Below are 20,692 nucleotides of genomic sequence, written 5' to 3'. Positions count from 1 at the left end.
TGAAAATTTTTATGAAAAACCAAAAGATGCTCTAGAGAACTCACCACCAGGCATTACATGGCCCACATCCTGCACTGTCAGTGCTGAATTTTTATCTTCAGTATTGACCCGTATTACCCCATAGCTCAATCCATTCATTGAGAGAATAGCTCTTCCTGGCAAGGGGGCCCCTGGAACTCCAGGCCTGAAAACAAAATAAGCTCATCAAATTTGGCAAATTAAATAGTATTAAGATAAAAGTACAAATATATAGGAAAGTCAATTTCCTCTGGCTACCATATATACACACCATATCCTCATTTTCTCTACCAAGAACATGCCAAATTAATCAGCTTCACACGCACAAAGCATGGTCCATAGTTATTCAGGTGGAAAAAGTATATTTTAATCCAATATTAAGAATATATTGGCTTGGGTGTACTTTCCATTTGTAAGCTGTAATCAAGAACAGCCTATTTGTAGCCTAAGATGCTAGTGAAAGAGTCTGAAGAGCAAAACGGCATAGAAGAACTTATTCACAATACGAGATGAGAATAATTAAATTTTCAGTCTACCAGTTACCCTTAGGGCAAGAGTGGGAAAAATAAACAAGATACTTCAAACTGCTTTACAAAGTCATCTTCACTTTTAGGCTAACGAAGGAGAAAATTAGGTAGCACCCCTCGTCATTGCCCGGTAAATACTGCACATGCGATCAAAGTTGTAACATACATCAAGAGCACAGACATTCTGAACAATACCTGCGGATTGCAACAGTCATGGCTTCGGCAGAAGTAGCACATGGACATATGGCCTCCGGTTTCAGTCCATGGCTTTGGAACAGACTCAAGAAGGCATCGCAGGATGACACAGACCCTAAGGGGTTGGAACAGATCAACTTGAAGGCTGAAATCATGATTTTCATTACTGCAGAAAACTGGTAAAGATTAGAGAGCTGACACATTTGCTTCTTCTGAGAACTCTCACCATACATCATTAATTCCCTAGGGATATTTTATTGTGCCTGTGAGATGGTGGATGCATTTCAAGGACAAATAAATACTCATCCAGCCCATGAAAGGTCACTGACACTATTCAAAGTCACCATGTGGAATAGGACTACTACCAAACTGCCCCATCAACAACAGATGCACTGCAGCCAAGAGGTAGCCCGTTCGGAAGCAAGCAACTCTTTTGGAAGTAACAAGTTTAGCTTATAATGGTGCTAATATTCTCTTCTATGTGATATTCTCCTATTTGTTTCTTAAGGTCCACCTCACACCTGTGTTTATCCAGGATGACTACTATGCCATTGTGACTTCTGACAGAAATCCATTTATGGCAAAGAGCATGGTTTCTAATGCTTTACCTGATGCTACTCAAGAGTGCTTGTGCTTGTAGGGAAAAGCAAGTCACATGGTAAGATCTCTAAAACTTTTCCCAAAGTCCTCTGATGTGTTCATAAGGGGAATGTACATAAAGTCCAGACATGGTTCTATCAAGTCACCTTCTTATCACTCCTTGTAGTCACACAATAGAAAAAGGATATAAATGAGTGAGCAAGAAGAGGTGTTTTTGAAAGCTTATAGAAAATGTGGCACATTGGTTCAGTGGAATGTGACATGGCAGTGAGAAGGAAACGAAGCACAAACATGTGCTATATGATGGATGAATCCCGAAAACATACTAAGTGAAAGAAGCCAGTCACCAAACACCACATCTAGTAGGACGGCATTTCTATGAAATGTCCAGGGTAGGTAAATCTGTAGACACAGAAAAGCCGATGAGTGGTTGCCCAGGTTGCCCTCTGTGTCCCTGGGGACACAGAGGGAGAAATGGGGAGTGACTACTCATGGATATGGGAACTCAGTTCATGGTGACAGTTGCAGAACTGCATATTCTGAAACCGTACACTTTAAATGGGTGAGTTTTATGGTATGTGACTTACATTTCAATGCAGATGTTAAAAAAATAAACCTAAAAATGCTTACAAAAAGGGGGCAAAACCTTAACCTACCAAAGAAAAGGATATTCCCAGATCCACACTCTAGAAATACTCACAGGGATTAGCTCCATCAGTTACAATTAACATTCGGAGGGAACTCAGGCTCACATCTCTTTGGTCTCGATGTGCCATCATAGCCCAATGCAAGTCTCGACATTTTACTAAAGCTACCTTGGCTATAAATTCAAAAGGGATAAAGTTAATACACACGCACATCCTACAATTGTTATGTATTTAATATACTATAATAAAAACATTTTTATTTATTTTAGGGATCATGATGCTCACTTAGAGAAAATAAAAAAGGCTTCAAAGACTTTGTGCCAGGTGCTCTGAAGCACTAAACAACTGACAGGACACACAATTATTTTGCTTACTGTGACCTGAGGGCAGGCCACATAATTCAGCTAAGGAAGTTGTGAACACTGAGCACCCAATAAATCTAATTCAGGGCTCAGATTCAGGCAAATTCATCTCAATTCTTAAGAAAGGATGTCAAGTGACAGCATAGACAACATACCTAATTTTATAGTGACTGAACTCTAAAACCTGTCAAGCCACCAAGGCATAGAATTATGTCTCTGGACGAGCAATGCAATTTGAAAACCCCTGAAATCTTAGTTCAAACAATCACATAATTAAAGCTTAGATGCTATGTAAAACTACCTTTGTGGGCATGTACTCTTTGGACCCAAGAGAGAGGGCAAGTCTTCATAACTGAGTAGGGTACGCTTATTGTATGCATCTTATTCATTACATTCTGAAAAGCAAAGAAAGATAAAAAGTAAATATCAATACATACTTACCATTTTAAAACTGAACTGATATTTTACTAATGATTTTAATCATGCAAGCAATTCATGCTCTTTGAAAAAAATTTGAAATGTTAACTCTAAGGTTAAAGCCTCCTTTGCTACCTACCCTCAAACTTGGTTCCCTCCTCTCCTCTTCAGAGATAATCGGTTAGGAATCTGGCATGTATCCTCCCAGTCCTTTTTCTATATATTTATATATACATTTGTCCCCATAGAAGGATAAATGTATTTTCAACATAAAAAGGGCATTGCTTTTTTTCACTTAAATTGTCTTAGAGTTAAATCTATGCATATCAGCATAAGAGATATGCAGAATTCTTTTTGAACCGCTGTATAATACTCCATGGTATGTCTATATCACAATTTATTGATATCTTTTTTGCTATTATAAACAATGTTTCAAGGGGCATGTTTATACTCACTTCCCTGCACACCTGACCAAGTGTTTGTCTACAGAAGATAGAGAATGGTAGTACTGCAGGTCATAGGATATATGCTTTTAAATTCACCAGATACTACCAAACTTCCCTCTAACCTGCTAGGCGCTTTCATCATGCACATGCTCACCACACACCACAAAGAAGTGGGTATTACAAAGCAAGAAATCAGTTTCCCTGATTCTTACAGGAGGTCCTTAGACTTATTGGGTATTGGGGTAGATAAAGCTGAGTGAGCCGAGGGGGGTCATGCAATTTGGTGCCTCTTGCCCCCTAAACCAAACATACCCAGGACTCCCTGCCCCCAAAGAGATCCAGCCCACAGAATAACTAAGTCTTGGTATTTAGACTGGCCATTTTAATCATCACCTAAGTGCCCCCACAAAACAAGATACCAGTGTAAACCTCTTTTACCTCCCTCTTCCAAATTTCTAGCTATGGTGACAAATTTTTGGATTTTAAGGACAAAATGGTGTTAATACTAATTCCTTATACACGTCGCCATATTGCTCTTTGTATCATAGAGAGAAAATTCCCTTTAACGCTTTGAAATGATATCTTAACTTCTGATTAAAAAAAAAAAAACAAAATGAGAAAGGCTTCAAAAATAAGCTAGAAAGTATGCACTCAAGGAATAGGCTCTTACTACTCTGAGGTGTCCTGGGTGAAAAGGGATCCTCTTCCCCTTCCCTTAGGCTTCCTTTTCTACTCTTTCTCGGATTCCTACAATGTGCAGGGAGGGTAGACGAGATGTTCTTTCAAAGGTCCTTTGCAACTCTCAGATCCTTTATCTCTCAGCCTGCTATATATGGTAGCTTTTCCTGCTTAAAAGTCCCCTCTCTACCTCCACCCCCAAAGTATCTCTATATGGCTAAAAAAAAAAATCACCTATTTCTCAAAATCACCTATTTCTCAAACTGTCACTCTTCTGTAAAAATGGCGTGATGCCAGAGCTGGGAGGAACTCACTTTTCCCTAACTCCCACAGCATGTTACCTGTTCTATTATGGAAGTAGTCCCATCTACCTTATTACTCTATTCTTTAATCATGGCATGGAGTCATTCAATGCATTTTGCCCAATGGAAAGGTTAGATGTCGTTAAGCACAGTTGCCAAATTCTAAATACATTTATGTAATCCTTTCTTTCAAAAATGAGAAGAGGCAAATCTCAAACATACTTTTGTTAATCATAAATAAATAGTCATTTATAGAAAAGTGGTACTATGATGGCTTTGAGCCATCATAGCAGATGTTTTAAAAAATTTTGATCCTAAGTTCTCCCACAAACTGTTATGTGAAGGGTATGCCCAACCACACACTGAAAAAGAAAAAACTGAATTCCATTCTCCTTAAAAAAAGATTGCCATTTGTATTACAAAATTCTTCTGGATAGTATTATTGATCTTTCCGGGGCTTAAATTTCAAACACACACTGGGAGATGCTCTGGTTACACAGTATGTGTACTGACGTGGATGAGCAGCACAATTTACACCAAAGGCCATAATTCTGAGGAGCTTACCGCAAACATGCCATGCCACAGCCCGGCATCCTTCTTAAAGTCTAAAACATTTACTACTGTCTCCCCTAAGGTTAAAAAAACAAAAGGAAATCAGCTTTAGTATTAAGCAGCAAAACTGTCTCACTTGTCTCTATTAAACAACTGATTTGATACTTTTGAAGAAATCATCAGTCATCTTTTGATTACTTGAGGGTCCCCTCAACCTGGCTAGGGGATTAATCAGAGGAATAAGGTCACAGAAGTGTTAATGAGTCTGAAATTCCTGATGACATAGGGACTGCCTCCCAAGAGATAATATTTTTTTCCTAATTATATAAGGAACACATGATTATTTTAGAAACTTTGCAAGTTTCACAAACACATGTAAAAAATTATACTTCCTAGAGAAAATTAAAAACTTGGTGTATATGTATATATCTATATATCTATATATTACATCTACACACACACATAAGCATACTTACATCTAGACGGATGCCAACCATAACAAAAATGGCATATAGATATCTACCATAATAAAACTGGCACACTGCTCTGTATCTCATTTGTTTCCACATAAAGATATATTGTAACGATTTCCCTATATGGTTAATATTCAAGAACAGGAGTCTTATTGTCTCAGGGTAAAACCCAGTACTTGAGCACATTATAATTCAATCAATCCTTATTTTCTGGCATTTTGATTGGTTCCATTATATATAAACATTTTACCAGACTAGAATGCTACTCTTTAATGAACATATATTAACTTGTTTCATTTTATGAAAGGAAAATAAAAAATTTAGTATTGTAATCTAAAGCAAACAGTCATTACACTATATCAACATATCTAAACTTTAACAATACAGAATATATTTTTTGTTTTAATTTGTGTTTTTTGGTAGCTGGATTTCTTTGACTCTAACTCCAAACATACAGCTGGTGTCAGTTCTATATACATAGGAAGATGGAGATATATAACATTCTGCACCTAATAAACACATGGTTTTAATTTGTTTTCTGTTTCTGCACTCTAGAAATCATGCTTTACATATTTGGTTTGCCCAGATTTTTAGTTCCTTTAAATTACAGCATTTTTGTGAAAAAGAAGAAAGCAAAAGCAAGCCAAGAATGTGTCTTAGAGCATTTCACTCTGAATTTGGTCATTAACTGGAATCCAATCGTTGAGCACTCTGCTCACGGTCACATATATCTGAGGCTCACAATGAGGGCAGTCACGGGATAAAGTCTGACCTTCAGAATAATTGCAGGCCTGGGACAGAGCTTGGCAGTGAGACAACATTGCAAGGCGGGACACTGTAACTCCCATCACACTACCTTCTTTGCTTGTTTTATACTAGGAAAAAAATACAAAAAACAATAGCATAAGAAAACACAATAAAATGGATTATTTCAATTGACAAACTAGAATTCAAAAATCAAATCCAGATAAGCCATGATAATGGGCTGAATTTAATATGTTTCATACGAATATCTGAGGCTATGTATGGGGCCTCAAACTCTAATCACGCAAAGATAGCATTGAGGAATGACAAAGCTTGATTAAAGTATGTGTGAAAAATTCTTAAAAGTTTAATTAGTCATCAGTGTAAAGTGGCTGCTAAGGAAGCTAAACAAACAAGTGCCTGGAACGTCATGAATAGAAGCATCATATCAGACACACAGCAAGCAGGGCCCTGCAGAAGTAAAGGTGGTAAGATGTAGTTCCTGTATGTGAGAGGCTCCCATGTTGGGAGCGGGAGACCAGAAATGGCCTATTCACTCCTACAAATCAATCAACTCTCACTTTCTTTTTACCTCAATATTCCATCCAAGCTGCTTTTACCATGACAGCAACTTTTGATTGTTTATTTTATTTATTTATTCATGAGAGACACACAGAGAGAGGCAGAGACACAGGCAGAGGGAGAAGCAGGCTCCATGAAGGGAGTCCCACGTGGGACTCGATCCCAGGACCCCGGGATCACGCCCCGAGCCAAAGGCAGAGGCCCAACCGCTGAGCCACCCAGGGATCCCCTCTCTTCCATCTTTCAAAGCAACCCTCCTCGCATCCAACATGAACATGTCACCTCTCAAAGCTACTGCCCACTCTCTTCCCTCTTCTAGCTAGTTATCACTGCAGGGCTCAGGGCTGGGTGGATTTTTTTCCCCTCAAACTTTTCTTTTTCAATTTATTGATTTATCATTCATTTGGCAAACAGTCTGCATTTAGGGTTAGGGTTAGTAACATGTCTCAAGTAGGATGCAGAGTCAGGAAGGGCACAGCTTTTAGAGTGAGACAGATGGGAGTGTAAGACCCAGCTCTGTCATTTTTAAGTCATGTGGCCTTGGGTTGGTTACCTGAGTTCATCTAAGTCTTAGTCTCCTCACCTCTAAGGCAGGTTTAATAACAGCTCCAGGGGCACCTAGGTGGCTCAGTGGTTCAGCATCTGCCTTTGGCTCAGGTCATGATCCCAGAGTCCTGGGATCGAGTCCCACATCAGGCTCCCCGAGAGGAGCCTGCTTCTCCCTCTGCCTGTGTCTCTGCCTCTCTGTGTCTCTCATGAATAAATAAATAATATCTTAAAACAACAACAACAATAACAACAACAACAACAAAACAGCTCCAACCAACCTCGCAGGGTACTTGTGGGGACCCACTGAAATAATGCATTTGAAACAGCTCTCAGCCTGGTGCCTGCTACGCAGGAGGGCTTAATCCCTCAAACTGAATGTCATGGATTCCTCAAGGTCCTACACTGACCTTCAACATCAAACCCTCTAGCCATTTTTTCCCTCTATGCTCTTTATCTTTCATCTGTTAACTCCGTTCTTTTCAAGCACCACTATATCCTTTCCTTGTTTCTCCATTCTTTGCTTCCCACTCCTCTGCCTCCCCCAACACAGCAGAGGAGTATCTCTGTCAGTATACCATTTCTTAAACACTTCATTTCTAGGTCTTGTATAACTTTCTTACATGACAGGGTCAATTTATTTTCTGGCTCTCTCTTGAATGTGTATTTATGTTAAAAACAATTAACATAAATAAATAACAGAAGAGAGGTCAAGCATTTTACTAAGCCAAAAGATGGAACTCTAACAAACCAGGAGGCTTTTCTACATTAAAACTGCAAAAGCTTAGTTTTAAATTTCATAAGATAGCAACTGAAGCCATGGGAAGCCAGAATGTATGTTCTAGTCTCAGGACTTACCTCAATGTATGCTGGTTCGGTACCAGCAGGTGAGATGTGGGGCTGCCAGTCTTTAGGTGGCTTTGAAAGGTACTTGGAATCTGTTACAACCCATTTGAGCCGAGGCCAACCTAAATCAAACGCAAAATAAAAATTGAATTGCCTACGCCATAAGGGAAGGAGTTCACGTTGAATTGGTCTTTTTAAATATCAAGAGACCAAATTAAGGTCATTTTAAAATCAGTAAAATACCAGATTTTTTATTAGTTTTTAGTGATAAATCACCAGACAATTAATTATACCTTCTTTCAAAAGTACAATCATTCCACATGCTAACGCCAGGCCTTGCCATTACCTCAAAAACTGGGAGGTCCATTTGGCAGTGGAAGTCCACTGAGGTTAGTAGTCTGGCCTCTGTCTCTACGTGTAGCATTTAGTTTTAGTGAAGAGAGTGCTAGCTTTTTACAATCATCAGCATAAAAGTTAAGGGTGTGGGCTGTGGAATCAGATTTGGGTTCAAATCGCTGCTCTGCCATTTATTAAGCTTTGACTTTGGGCAAGTTACCTTAACCTGTGTCTCAGTTCCCTCACCTGTAAAATGGGGATAATAACAGTACCTACTTCATAAAAATGTGAAAACTAAATAATATATGTTAAGTACTTAGCTATATTAAATTAAAACATGAATTAGAGTACTAAACTTTAACTTTTAACAGATAATTCAAGTATAAATATTACTAACCCTTAAACTGTACAATTTCTCCATTCTGAGTTTTTGGCAGCCCCTTTAGACAAACTTCACTGGTAAGAGCTAAGGCAATACCACAGCTTCCTAGCAAGAAGCCAATCTGCTGCCCTCCAGCATCCTGTGGAGAGAAGATAATGAGCACAGGAGGGGAGTGAACGTGAGCACACCCATGCCCCAAACCTAACACTCAGCAATGCTCTGGCACTTGTGTGGTAACATTCATGGAACCCCACTGACACCTGGCAATTGTCAAAATCCAATGACAATATGTTCTTCCAAATAATTTCTACAATACAATGACTTCCTGAGTACAAATCAAATATTTTATTAATCTGACATTACTAGTGATGAATTCTACCAACCAATGGGACCATTTCCTTCAAAAGCCAGCAATGTTCCTCTTTTAAACTAATTTCAGGCCAGTGAAATAGATGGGATGTGAACATGGTTAAGCGGTCTTAACCTAGCTACATCTCCAAATTCAAAAGCAAAGCAATCCAAGTCAGAATAAAATAATGCCAATGGACACCAAGTGTCCAAATTTACAATGAAAGTAAATGAATGGTTCTACCCAAATCCATATGTTCATTATTCTATTTTAAAGGGGGTAACATTTAAGCCTTATGACAACGCAGAGAAAACAACAAAAGATATAAAGTATTTCCACTAAAACATCACCTTAAAGGTATCATTATGAAACCATACAAACAGCCAACTTAATAATTTAAGACTAACCCTATGATTTCCTGACTAATCTAAAGATGCTATATCCCATCAATCTGAATTTCAGGGATGTTAGCAATTTGGTTTTTTTTTATTCCTTTCAGAGAATAACTGTTTTCTTGTAAATCCACAATCTCTACCATATTTGTCTTTATCATGATCTCTGAATAATGAACTGTATGAGAAAAATTAGAGTCAAGCAGCTCATGGAGAAATCATTTGGTTAAACCTAAAAATGTGCTACATATGCTGCACAGGCTCATGTGTCATTAAAGTAAATCTTATTCCTCAGAGCAGTGATAGGCCATCACTGTATCAGCCTTCAACTTAAGAGAAATGCTAGGTTGTATGATAAAATTCAAGGAATCCCTTTACAAAAAGGTCTTACTTATTGTAAATGTGGATTATCTACGGTCTCAAGGAAGGAATAAGGCTCCTCTTTATAAATGGTAATTGTTGAAAAGTAAGGTATGCCCCCACAACTTTTAAATTTTATACTATAAAAATTCTAACTTTGTTGAAAAAATAGTTTTTTCATGAAACATAGTAATAATAAATGTTATTTGTCTACAACTCTCATGTTTTTAGAAAGTGAAGCTGAGTACTTAAGAAAATGGCTAGGCTGTTTCTAATGTCATGATGGAGTCAACTGATCTAAGAACCCGACGTCCAATGTGTCACGTCAGGCTACATTCCTCTCAAATTTAGCAATGTTACCTTTCTGGTAAGAGGTACCTCTATAGGCACTGGAATCACTTCTGCTAGGAGACATCCATAAAAAGCCACCATAAACATGACTGGATCATTGTTAGGGTAAACCAGGGCTACCTAAAATGCATAATGACATTTAGTAACAGGAATAAAAACAGACTAATACTTTCAGTGCCATTTTCTAAGATAAACATATATGACATGTACACAAACACAATAAAACTATTTAATACCTAAAGAAAATTAAGTTATGGATAAAGATGCACAAATCTAAAAAGATCTCTATCACTCCCATGATTGTATTAGACATGTTTTGGAAACTATCATGCAATTCATCATCATCATAAGAAAAAATTTTGACTGAATTCTACTGGTGATTGAGCAGTTAACAACTCACCTTTAGTAAGTTAATTTCTTGTGAAACTGAAGGCAATTTACTTTAGTGCAGGACTAAAGCAATAAAATAAATGTAATGATTCTCTCTAGATAGGCCAGTGTACTCGAGAATAAGCCTTAAAACTCCGAGAACTCACAGGATTTGACTGACTCAATTGCCACTGTTGGGGCAATTCAAGGTTTCTTATTTTTTAATGAGTTCATTGCATTAATCCTTACTTAACCAACAATGCAAGTACTCTAGTATGAAGGCATTGGTAAACGGATGTAAGTAATACTGCCACAAGCCATTATGGTTAAAAAGTTAATTTATCTACAAAAGATAAACAGTGAAACCCGTGAACTATGTTCAAAACTGTGATCTCACCTGTAAAGTATCAAAGGGATAACTGACCCTTCCTAATTTACTGAAGGAATGCAAAACCACAGAAGTCATGATCATCGTGGAGCTTGTTACCTGGCTCAGATGTTCATAGATTAACATGTGAAAATTATGTCACTATACTCTTGTTTCCCCTTTTACTTTCAATTCCCTTAACTCACTCCCAAGATAAGTTTAATTTTGAAATTGCTAATCCCTCCTAGAATTCTAAAAAATGCTAATTCCACAAAACATTTAAAACAACCCATTTCCTTCCTGCACACAGGTGTCCATAATGCTAGGAAGACACAGGTTCAGTGAGGACTGGGAAATCCTCATGTGTCACAGTTCTAAGTAGAAGCCACCTTTTAGATGCCTTTTTCCACAATGCAAAGGTATTTGTAAAAGGCTAGTTCAGGAGGTGCTATGTCATGAGCCTACTAAAAAGAAGTCTGTTGAATACTTGGTGCTTCATTCCACAAATGCCAAATTAAAAGTAATGTTTGAAGGTAAGAAGTCATCAATATTAAAAAGTCATTGATAGGAAAAAATCTTCAAAAAGTTAAAAAAAATTGTTTAATGTCATCTTTGATTAAAGAAGAAATTAAATGATGTCATTTAATTTCTTCTTGGAACATGGGTCTCCCTCTCTTTCTACATAAAGCCACAGAAAATGTTTTAAAAAATCTTATGGGGCAATTTGTAAAGGGAAAAAAAAAGAGTAAACTTTATTGCTACTTTTGTTGTCTGATTATTGAAATATTTACTTCCAGAAGGAGTTAGGTTCCTCTTTCTTTGTATTAGCATGAGAGTTTACTGAATAGCAGTTACAGAAAGGGACGTGTGAATTTCCTTCAATCTATGAATACAAGAATTACCACCTGGCATTGAGCTAACTTGGGTTGGAACCGAACCATTTTCATTTTCTAAGAATAAGAGTTACATAAATTGTGCTGCTGTGTATTAAAAATTCAGAATGTGCATATTAGAAAACAATAAAACATCACCTCCCTAAAACCAAAAAACCAATTACCCTGTCTCCAGGTTTTAATACAGGTTCATTTTTGGTCCCCAGTTTATTAAGCAGTGTGTAGGCCAACTTTAAACTTCTGCTCCACAACTTTCCTGGAAAAAGAAAAGAATCATATAGAAAAACACAGGCCTACCTCAACAAGGGGGCACTCAGTTCATTACATTTAATAAGACAGTGGCCAATTCCAAATGACTCATTAGACAACCATCACCCCCAACACACAGAAAATGCTTTATATTCACTTGAGTTTACAAAAGCCAGTCCTGTTTCCAAACAAAAGGAAAATATCACCAGATGCTCATTTTGGTTTAGATGATATTTCAAATTCTTTTGTGAAGTAGTCTGAATATCTTTAGAAATGATTTAACGTGAACCAAGAACATTTAAAGGGAAGGCAACAATTTTTATACCAGGGCTGAAAATCAGAAGACTACTTCTGTTCTAAGCTTCTTCTGAAGAACCACTTACATATTTGGTATTAGATACTTGAGGTTAACTGCAAAGCAAAAGTTATGACTCAAATGATTAAGCACATGCCACTGTATTTCAGTAAAAACAGACAAAATGGGAATTAGGTAAAACATGTGGATATACTCATAGATGTTAAATAAGTATGTAAAGATTTGGTCAGCTAACTGCTTTACGGGTTACATGGCTGAAATTAATATATAGCTTCTGAAATGAATGCTAAAAACCACTTTTTTGGGGAAAAAAGCATATTCTTTCCCTCTTTCTTCTCCCTCCCTCCAAACACCCTTACAAATTCTTATCTTAGATTATGTAGGAAGTGAAAAAGAAATCATGTCATTTTGAATAGATATGTAGTTTTACAAGTAACTCATTGAGAGGGGCAGCTAGGGTTTTAAACTCACATCAATCTGTCTGGTTCTTTAAATAAAAACTATTTTTTTCCTAAAATTATTCTATATCTAGATCTACAGACAATGTGCTTCACTTCTGAAGGCAAAAAAGAATGTGTCTGAATAAACTAGTACAAAATCTCACTGCCCAGGTTGAATCTATTCTTGTTAAAAATTGAAAAATATGGGTGTCTGTGTGGCTCAGGCAGTTAAGCATCTGCCTTCAGCTCAGGTCATGATCCCAGGGTCCTGAGATCGAGCTCTGTGTCAGGCTCTCTGCTCAGGGGAAAGTCTATTCCTCTCCCTATTCCTCTGCCCCTTCTGGCCACTCGCACCCCCACTCCAGCGTGCACATGTGCATTCTCTCACAAATAAATAAATAAAATCTTTTAAAAGATTGAAAAAAGTTATCTTAAAGGAATTTTTTAAAAGGAAAATAAGTTACTCTAAAAGTTACTTAAAAAGGAAAATCAAACTAGCTGGGGTGCAAACACTAAACAGAAAAGTACCAATTCTTTGTTCATTACAGAATTTTGTGCCCATTCTAGCAAAAGGTAGAATGAAATGTCAAAGATCTAAAAAGTAATCAGTTTCAACTTTTTAGATAAAACTATTGGATTTTTTTTAATTTTTAAAATATATCCTGCCCAAACGTCTTCTCTAAATCCCTTCTAATATTAAATCATTAGTGTATCTACAAAGCCTCTTTCTTCCTTCTGCTCTTTCAAATATTAGCTGCTTTGCAAATAGCATTTAGCAAATGAAAATATTTGGCAAGAGCTCCACTTAGAACTTAGGTTCCTATTAAAATAATTTAGAAGATCTGTTGAAACACAATGACAGCAATAGCTAAATATCAAGATCAAAACACTACCAACGGTAATCTGAAGAACTATTAGGAGAAAAGGAAGGAGCTGGGAATCTTGCAAACTTACCATATGTGAGAGTATAAACTGGTTTTCCCGTCACATCCAGTGCAGTCAGACAGGGGCATTTTGCTTGAGTGGTGCCCCAGCGCTGCAGGGCCGACTCAAGAGCAGGAGGCCAGTTACAGATGACTCCTAATGGCTCCCCCTTCACAGGGGTCATCTGCCGTCCCTCAGGCTTGGGCTGGTTGGGGTCTGGCTGAGGTACTGTACCAAAAAAACCCCCACGAGTTATAAAAATATTATCTGAAATACATACAGATAGAAACTAACACAACTTAGGTCCCTAATATCAAATATAATTCCCTTTTCTCTTCAACTTTATTTAGTTTTATTGTCTGAGAAAAGAAATGACATTGCTAGAAATGATGATAATCCACAAACTGGGCCTGAAGTTATCTTCCCACATAATTGTGAAACCATATTTAATATATTTTATGTAACAAATCCTGACTCTAACAAAGCAAACCAGTGAACATACAGAAAAGCACAGAGCATACATTTCTTTTTAGCAATTTTATAATTTTATGCAACTTGTTTTTAAATCCTTATGGTTTGTGTCTGATGTTAGAGAGCCAGGTTCCACTTCCCTGGGTTATATTTGAAAAAGCATGAAACGTGAGTCAGAAAGCTCAAATTTACATTTATGTTTTACCAGTGTGACCTTAGGCAACTTGAGTTATTTGAGCCTCGTTTTTCCTCATCTGTAAAATGGGGGTAGTAACACTTCTACCACAGGATCATTATTACACTTGGTCTTAGCCAAAAGGCCGAGGAGCAATCACAGGGTCATTAATAAACTCAACAGAGAATGAGCCCAGATGACAGTGTTCCACGTCTCCATACCTCTGTACACATCTCATCTGGCCAATCCCCTTGCTTCTGGTATACTTGTACTCATCCTTGTCAGGATGCAGCTCAAAACAGCACACTCCTGGAAGCTGTCCGCAGTCATTTCTTCCTTAGTGCTCCCCCACTATGTGGTTGTCTACCCTCATTAAAGCACTGAGGATCCTCAAGGGCTTCTTTTACTGTGTAAGCTTTTCTCCCCCTAAGGCTGATAGTTTCTTGAAAGAAGGCATGGTTCTTTGTCCTCTTATTGCCTACAGTTCCTAATACATAACGGTAGCTCAAACGATGTTAATTAAATTGAACTGAGTTTGGGGGAATGAAAGTGCTAGATTATCAACATGGTCATTCCACTTCCACTGGAGGTGAATAGTATTTCATATTTTTTCATATGAATAAAACAAAAGTCCTCTTAATTTTTCTACAGTGAACAAATATCATTCAAATAATAAAAGGCAAAAAAATTCTATTTTCATAGCAGGAAAGAATGTACACATGGAGCAAAATCAAGTTATTTACTGAGTGCCAGTGATATGCATAGGATGTGATAAATACTGAGGAAATAAACGCTGTACATAAATGTTGAACAAACATTTATTGTTTCTCTAAGGTGCTAGGTGCAAGGAGCACAGAGTTTGGGCCCTCACGAGGTATCTGGAATGCAAGGGGGACACACATACATACACAGAGCTAAGTAGAGAAATGTGAGCAGTGCATGACAGACACATTATAGGGAGGGCAGAAGAGTCCACATCATCCAACTTAGAGGACAGATTCCCTGCTGTGAACTTAGTCTTGAAGTAAGGGTAGGAATTAGCCAGGCGAGTGGGAGATGAGACAGAGGCATAGAAAGGAAAAGAAATACAGTAAGCAGCAAGTATTAGATGGGCAAGTGAAATAGGAAACACATTTTATTTTATAGCTCAACCTCATGACAGATTTGGGAAATTTACTTAAAGTGTTTTGATTCTTCTCTCTACTAAAACATAAAACTAATGAAATAGCTTCACTTCCCAATTCACTGCCCTAGGTAAATTAACGTTTCAGTTGCCCTTCTGCTTTGAATATTCCCAGACTCTAAACCACCATATTAATTTTAAAAAAGGGAGGGTGGTGTTCCTAAATAGTTTCGTTTTTATGGACTGACTGTATAGATGGTAGGCATAGTCTTCTGGTCAAAAAAGTGTGTACGTTTTTGCCATCCACTGGGCCTCAATGCAGACGCCGGGGGAAACTCACTCAAAGGCTTCCAAAGACATGTGGATATTTTTCTTTTCCAAAGATAATCATTATTTAAAAAAGCAACTGTTGCCTATTTAAAATTGGTAGAAAGCTGTTAGTGCTCTTCTGCCAATGAAAATTGTTCAAGTATGATTCCTATTGAACCTGGACCTTCATTTGCCTGGTAAATACACAGTGTGGGAAATACTGCAGAGGCCAATACTAGTATGAACGTCTTGAACATCAGTATATGGAGAAAGATGTCCATAGTTAAGTGAATTTAGTGACTCCTAAAGAAACATAAAGTCATTTTAACCTCATATATCAGACTGCTTGTTGCTTCTGGCTCCATGAAGTGGGCTGAGACCAGATCTAGTCTATTAATGTGCCTAGTTCCATTAACATGCTCGAGGTGATCAAAGCCTCCTGTATTAGTCTCAGGAGGTTAAAATGAACTACAAAGCTACCAAGGCTCAGTTCTTTTGACAAAACCCTTTGTTAGGTAGATCTGTTCATCACCCAGCTTCAATAATTACCAAATGGCCACCTTCATTTCATCTATACTTCTACTCATTCAACTCCCAATTCTTCCTATTAAATTCTAAACATCACATGATTTCATCCATAAATATTTGTTAAATTATTAAATAAATAAACCACTACCACCACTTCCTCTACAAAGCTTTCCCTAACCACAAAGATGGGACTGATTTCTATCCCTTTCTCCCAGCTGCTGTATTAATTGATACATACTTATTGGCTAAAATATACTTTCATGTACATATATTTTAGTACCAGTCTAATGTGTAAACCATATGAAGGAGTGGCTGTATTTTCAAAAATCTTTGAACTCTTTTCACCATCTTCCACACTGTCCTGTAGAAAGCAGATATATGTGCCGACTGGCTGATTTAACAAAAGGATTACATCATATCTATCAAAAAAAGACTGGGCTTTTTTTTGGGGGGTGGTTATTTGAAAGGATTAAGACAGGGTGGGAAGGAGGGGAGGGACCATTACAATAGTGAGAACTCTCTGACAATAAGATCTGCAAGTGTCTCCGACTGGGCAAATTTTTGAGATCAAATTTGACATATGTATTCTAGGATACTGCAAAATGTAACTAATTTTTAAAATTTTTGTATTTGGGAAACTTCCTAATTTCGAACAGCATATTTTCCAAGGATAGTTCTATGCTTCCACAGTTATCTCTTTGCCTTTCTCTCCTCTTTCTCTTTATTTTGTACCTGAGACCTGAAATATAAATGATCCTTAGGGAAAGAAAAGCAGAGAACTATGAATTCTTTCAAAAAAAATGCTGCCTTGTTCACCCTTAAATCCTATGGTATGTGACATGTAGTAATTGCTTAAGACATGTTTGTTGAAGGAAAATATGTCTTCGGTATTATTACTACTACCTTCCACAATTTCTTCAGAGTCATCCACAAAAAATTCTTTTAAGGGAGGCCTCTTGGGTCGTTTCAGAGTGTTTAGAAGCTGCTGGATTTTTGTGGATACTCTGCTACTGACTGGAACACCTATAAGGGGAAAAACGGTAAGTTAAAACTCATTGATTCTAGGGCTATCTTAGCTTCTCAATTCTCTTAGGAGTTTTAATGTCTAATGAGGTTTGGCATTTGCCCTATTTCAACTGGGCCAAATAGGTACAAATATGTACACGACAAATTTTATTGAAACATAAAACAAATATGGTACTATTAATACCCTGCTTACAGATTTCATCTAATCCTCCTTTTTTTTCCTTATAGCATTCTTTATCCCCCCCATACTCGTTTTTCCCCCCCAGTATCTTTTGACCATGCAGACTGTCTGAACAAGTAACAGCGCCATCAGACTGTTGAAAAGAGGGTGCTCCAGAGGACATGCTGACCATGTTAGTGGGCCAGTGGTGGTAGAGTTCTGTGATTGCTTAACCACTTAGGCGCTGCTATTCAGGATGTGAATTTTCCCAGTTCAACTAATATCTTCTATTTAGCTGCCCAAAAGAACTCCCTACCATCAGCTGTATCCATAAGGCTGGACCTGTTGGATCCTTTGTGCATGCCTTTAACTATCCCCGAGGGGGGCAGATCAATATTTGCTGGGCGCATTGAGGAAGATGATGAAGAAGAAGAGGTAGTTGTAGTGACATCGGGGGGAGCAGAGAAATTTTCTAAGAGGGGAGAAAACAAAATTTAGAATCATATTACATTAGCAATAAAAATAAGAATCTTTAAATTTTTGTTGTTTCCTAACAAGGAAAAAGCTATATAATGGCATCAACTATTATAAAATAACCTCAAATAAAATTCAACTGGTAAGATATAATGAGAGGGCAAGAGGGCATATCAAAATTATTACTTTCAAAAACACGAATAGCCTTAGTAATAAGAGCAAATCGTATAGCAAATATTCCTGAAAAACATTCTTTCCTACACAGAAAGTCTGGTAAAAATCCAATGTCAATAATCATAATAAAACAAAACTTGCGAGTGACTTCAAAATGAGAACAAAGTGAGTATGGTCATAATGCTACTAATAGTCTAGTCTTGAGCATTTCTTCATGTTTATGTTAGCTTATCTATCATGTTTCTTCTTCCACTGAAAATGGAAGGAGTGTTTTGGGAGTGGGTCAGATCCTTCAAGTTTCCAGATGAAGAAAACCAGATAAAGCGCACTTCCAATTTTTATAAAATAACCCACAAGAACCTCGGATCTACTTGACAAGGTTCTTCCCTTGATTGAAGCATGATTAAATAATGTTACTGTACTCTGCTTAATGTAGAGATTCTTAACATTGAGAAACTGAATGTCACAAATTGGAGGAGAGCCATTTAACAGGGATATGTTACAAAAAACTTAGCAAAACATCTGGGGAAGAAAAGGAAAATTAGAGGAAGTAAAATATGATTCACAAGAATAACAAGCCACTCAAAACTATAAAAAAAGGCAAAAAGCAAAATGTAAACAATTCCTAAAATAAATTTGGGAGTAAGGCCTCTAAGCCCCAAAAGTTTATTACTAGTTCAATAGTTTTTAAAGTTGTAAATATACTAGCACAAGTATATTACAGTATACCTTTCTGTAAGATGATGTGGTAACAAAGCATTAAAAAACAGGCACTTTTATTTGACCCAGCAATTCCACTTATTGGAATACATCCTAAGGAAGTAATCAGACAAATGCACCAAGTTGTGTGTTCAAGGATGTTCATTCCAGCAGTTTCTATAATAGCAAAAAAAATGGATACTACCTAGATGTCCAAAACAGGGGAATGGTCAAATAACTAAGGCACAGCCATATAATGGCATACTTTGAAACCATAAAAAGAATAGTATAATTCTATATTAATGATATAAAAGATGTTTGTGATATACTACTATGAAAAGTAGGTTATGAACACTATGTTTGGTACAATTTCATTTTTGTATAAACAAGACCAAAAACCTTACATTATTCATATGCAAAAAAAGTCTAGGAAGATATACATTAAAGTGTATCCATGGGAAGTGGGTTTATAGATTACTTTTTTTAAAATCTGTATCTTGGGATCCCTGGGTGGCGCAGCGGTTTGGCGCCTGCCTTTGGCCCAGGGCGCGATCCTGGAGACCCGGGATCGAATCCCACATCGGGCTCCCAGTGCATGGAGCCTGCTTCTCCCTCTGCCTGTGTCTCTGCCTCTCTCTCTTTCTCTCTGTGTGACTATCATAAATAAATAAAAATCAAAAAAAATTTTTTAAATAAATAAATAAATAATAAATAAATAAATAAATAAATAAATAAAAATCTGTATCTTTAAGTTTTTCCATGAGGAAGACGAACAGCTTCTGTTAGAGCAAATATCCAACTATCTCATAGTGTTAGATAAAATGGTTTCTGTGAGCACCTGAAGAAAAAACTAAAAAAAAACAAAAAAAAAAAAAAAACTTTTCATACACTAGTAGAAGCAATAAAAAAAAATATAAGGTCAGATGAAATTGTCTTGTTAATAAAAATCCAGAGTTAATTGGGTACTAGGACAATTGGATACTAGGTACTTGTTTTTAATAAGTGAAATTGCTCTCTTTAAAACAAATGTGGAAATAAAATCTGGCCCAACCACGGCTTTGTTTCTTGCCCTTCCAAACAGAAGAGATGGTAAGCATGTTCATCTGTACCTGCTTTAAGAGGTTCAGTGAATATCAGGGCAGAGCCAAGAGTGCAAGACAAGATACCAGCTGTTGGTACTTAGCTTTTCAATGTGGGCAACCATACTCTTCAGGTAGCTATGTTCTTGACTAATTACAGGCTTAAATTACAAATTTTCTAGGTTTTTCTTTTCAGAAATCAATTAATAGATTACAGATATATATGTATATAAAGTAATAGAGAAAGGTCACTGATATGAAAATTAAGACACCACAGACACATGATGTTCAAATACATTACTTAGTGCAGTATGTACCAACCAATTTAGTAAAAGCGGAGATCTGAGTTGTATCTTTACCTGCAGATGTCACAAACTCTTTAAAAAACACACACAAAAACATAAAGCAGAGCCAAGCAAAAGCTACACTCCATACAGGAGCACTGGCAGCAGGCAGCAGCTCACAGAGTACCAACATCCGCAGCCTGCACACCCCGGTTGTAGCAATAACACAGCAGCAAGGACAATAAATCCAGTCTTTATGCTAAAGACAAAGGGCTTCACTGATATTGTCAAAGGGCAGAATTTGTTCAGGTTTTATGTGTTTTTGTTTGAGAAAACACAGATAACAATCCTGGGAAAATCTAAGATGTTACATATTTTAACACTTTTTAATATATGGAATATTCTCCAACAGGGATAAACTCACACTAAGACTGGTGTTATATCTTGCAGCTTGAGTTTTGCTTATGGAAATAGCTATGGCTTCAGGTGGGCAATGCTATGCAACAATAATGCAGATGATACCTATC

General features: G+C 37.1%; 1 protein-coding gene across 2 annotated transcripts in view; it reads right to left on the bottom strand.

Moving 5' to 3' along the window:
* DIP2B (disco interacting protein 2 homolog B) overlaps nt 1–20,692 on the bottom strand; it is a 222,471-nt gene that overhangs the window by 47,260 nt on the left and 154,519 nt on the right. Inside the window, exons 6-18 of one of the 2 annotated variants that reach the window (XM_055336961.1) lie at nt 17,772–17,927; nt 17,170–17,292; nt 13,694–13,891; nt 11,899–11,990; nt 10,115–10,225; nt 8,669–8,792; nt 7,948–8,057; nt 5,990–6,092; nt 4,757–4,821; nt 2,651–2,744; nt 2,041–2,160; nt 741–855; nt 45–184 (exon numbers count right to left, since the gene is read on the bottom strand). In XM_055336961.1, coding sequence (XP_055192936.1) covers nt 45–184; nt 741–855; nt 2,041–2,160; nt 2,651–2,744; nt 4,757–4,821; nt 5,990–6,092; nt 7,948–8,057; nt 8,669–8,792; nt 10,115–10,225; nt 11,899–11,990; nt 13,694–13,891; nt 17,170–17,292; nt 17,772–17,927 — 1,551 coding nt within the window. The remainder of the gene's footprint in view (nt 1–44; nt 185–740; nt 856–2,040; nt 2,161–2,650; nt 2,745–4,756; nt 4,822–5,989; nt 6,093–7,947; nt 8,058–8,668; nt 8,793–10,114; nt 10,226–11,898; nt 11,991–13,693; nt 13,892–17,169; nt 17,293–17,771; nt 17,928–20,692) is intronic. The other variant, XM_055336962.1, reaches the window with a different exon arrangement.

The sequence above is a fragment of the Nyctereutes procyonoides genome, unplaced genomic scaffold (assembly GCF_905146905.1).
Source record: "Nyctereutes procyonoides isolate TBG_1078 unplaced genomic scaffold, NYPRO_anot_genome, whole genome shotgun sequence".
Taxonomy (NCBI): Eukaryota; Metazoa; Chordata; class Mammalia; order Carnivora; family Canidae; genus Nyctereutes; species Nyctereutes procyonoides.
The sequence above is the reverse complement of the archived record's forward strand: the minus strand, read 5'-3'. Positions and strand labels throughout refer to the sequence as shown.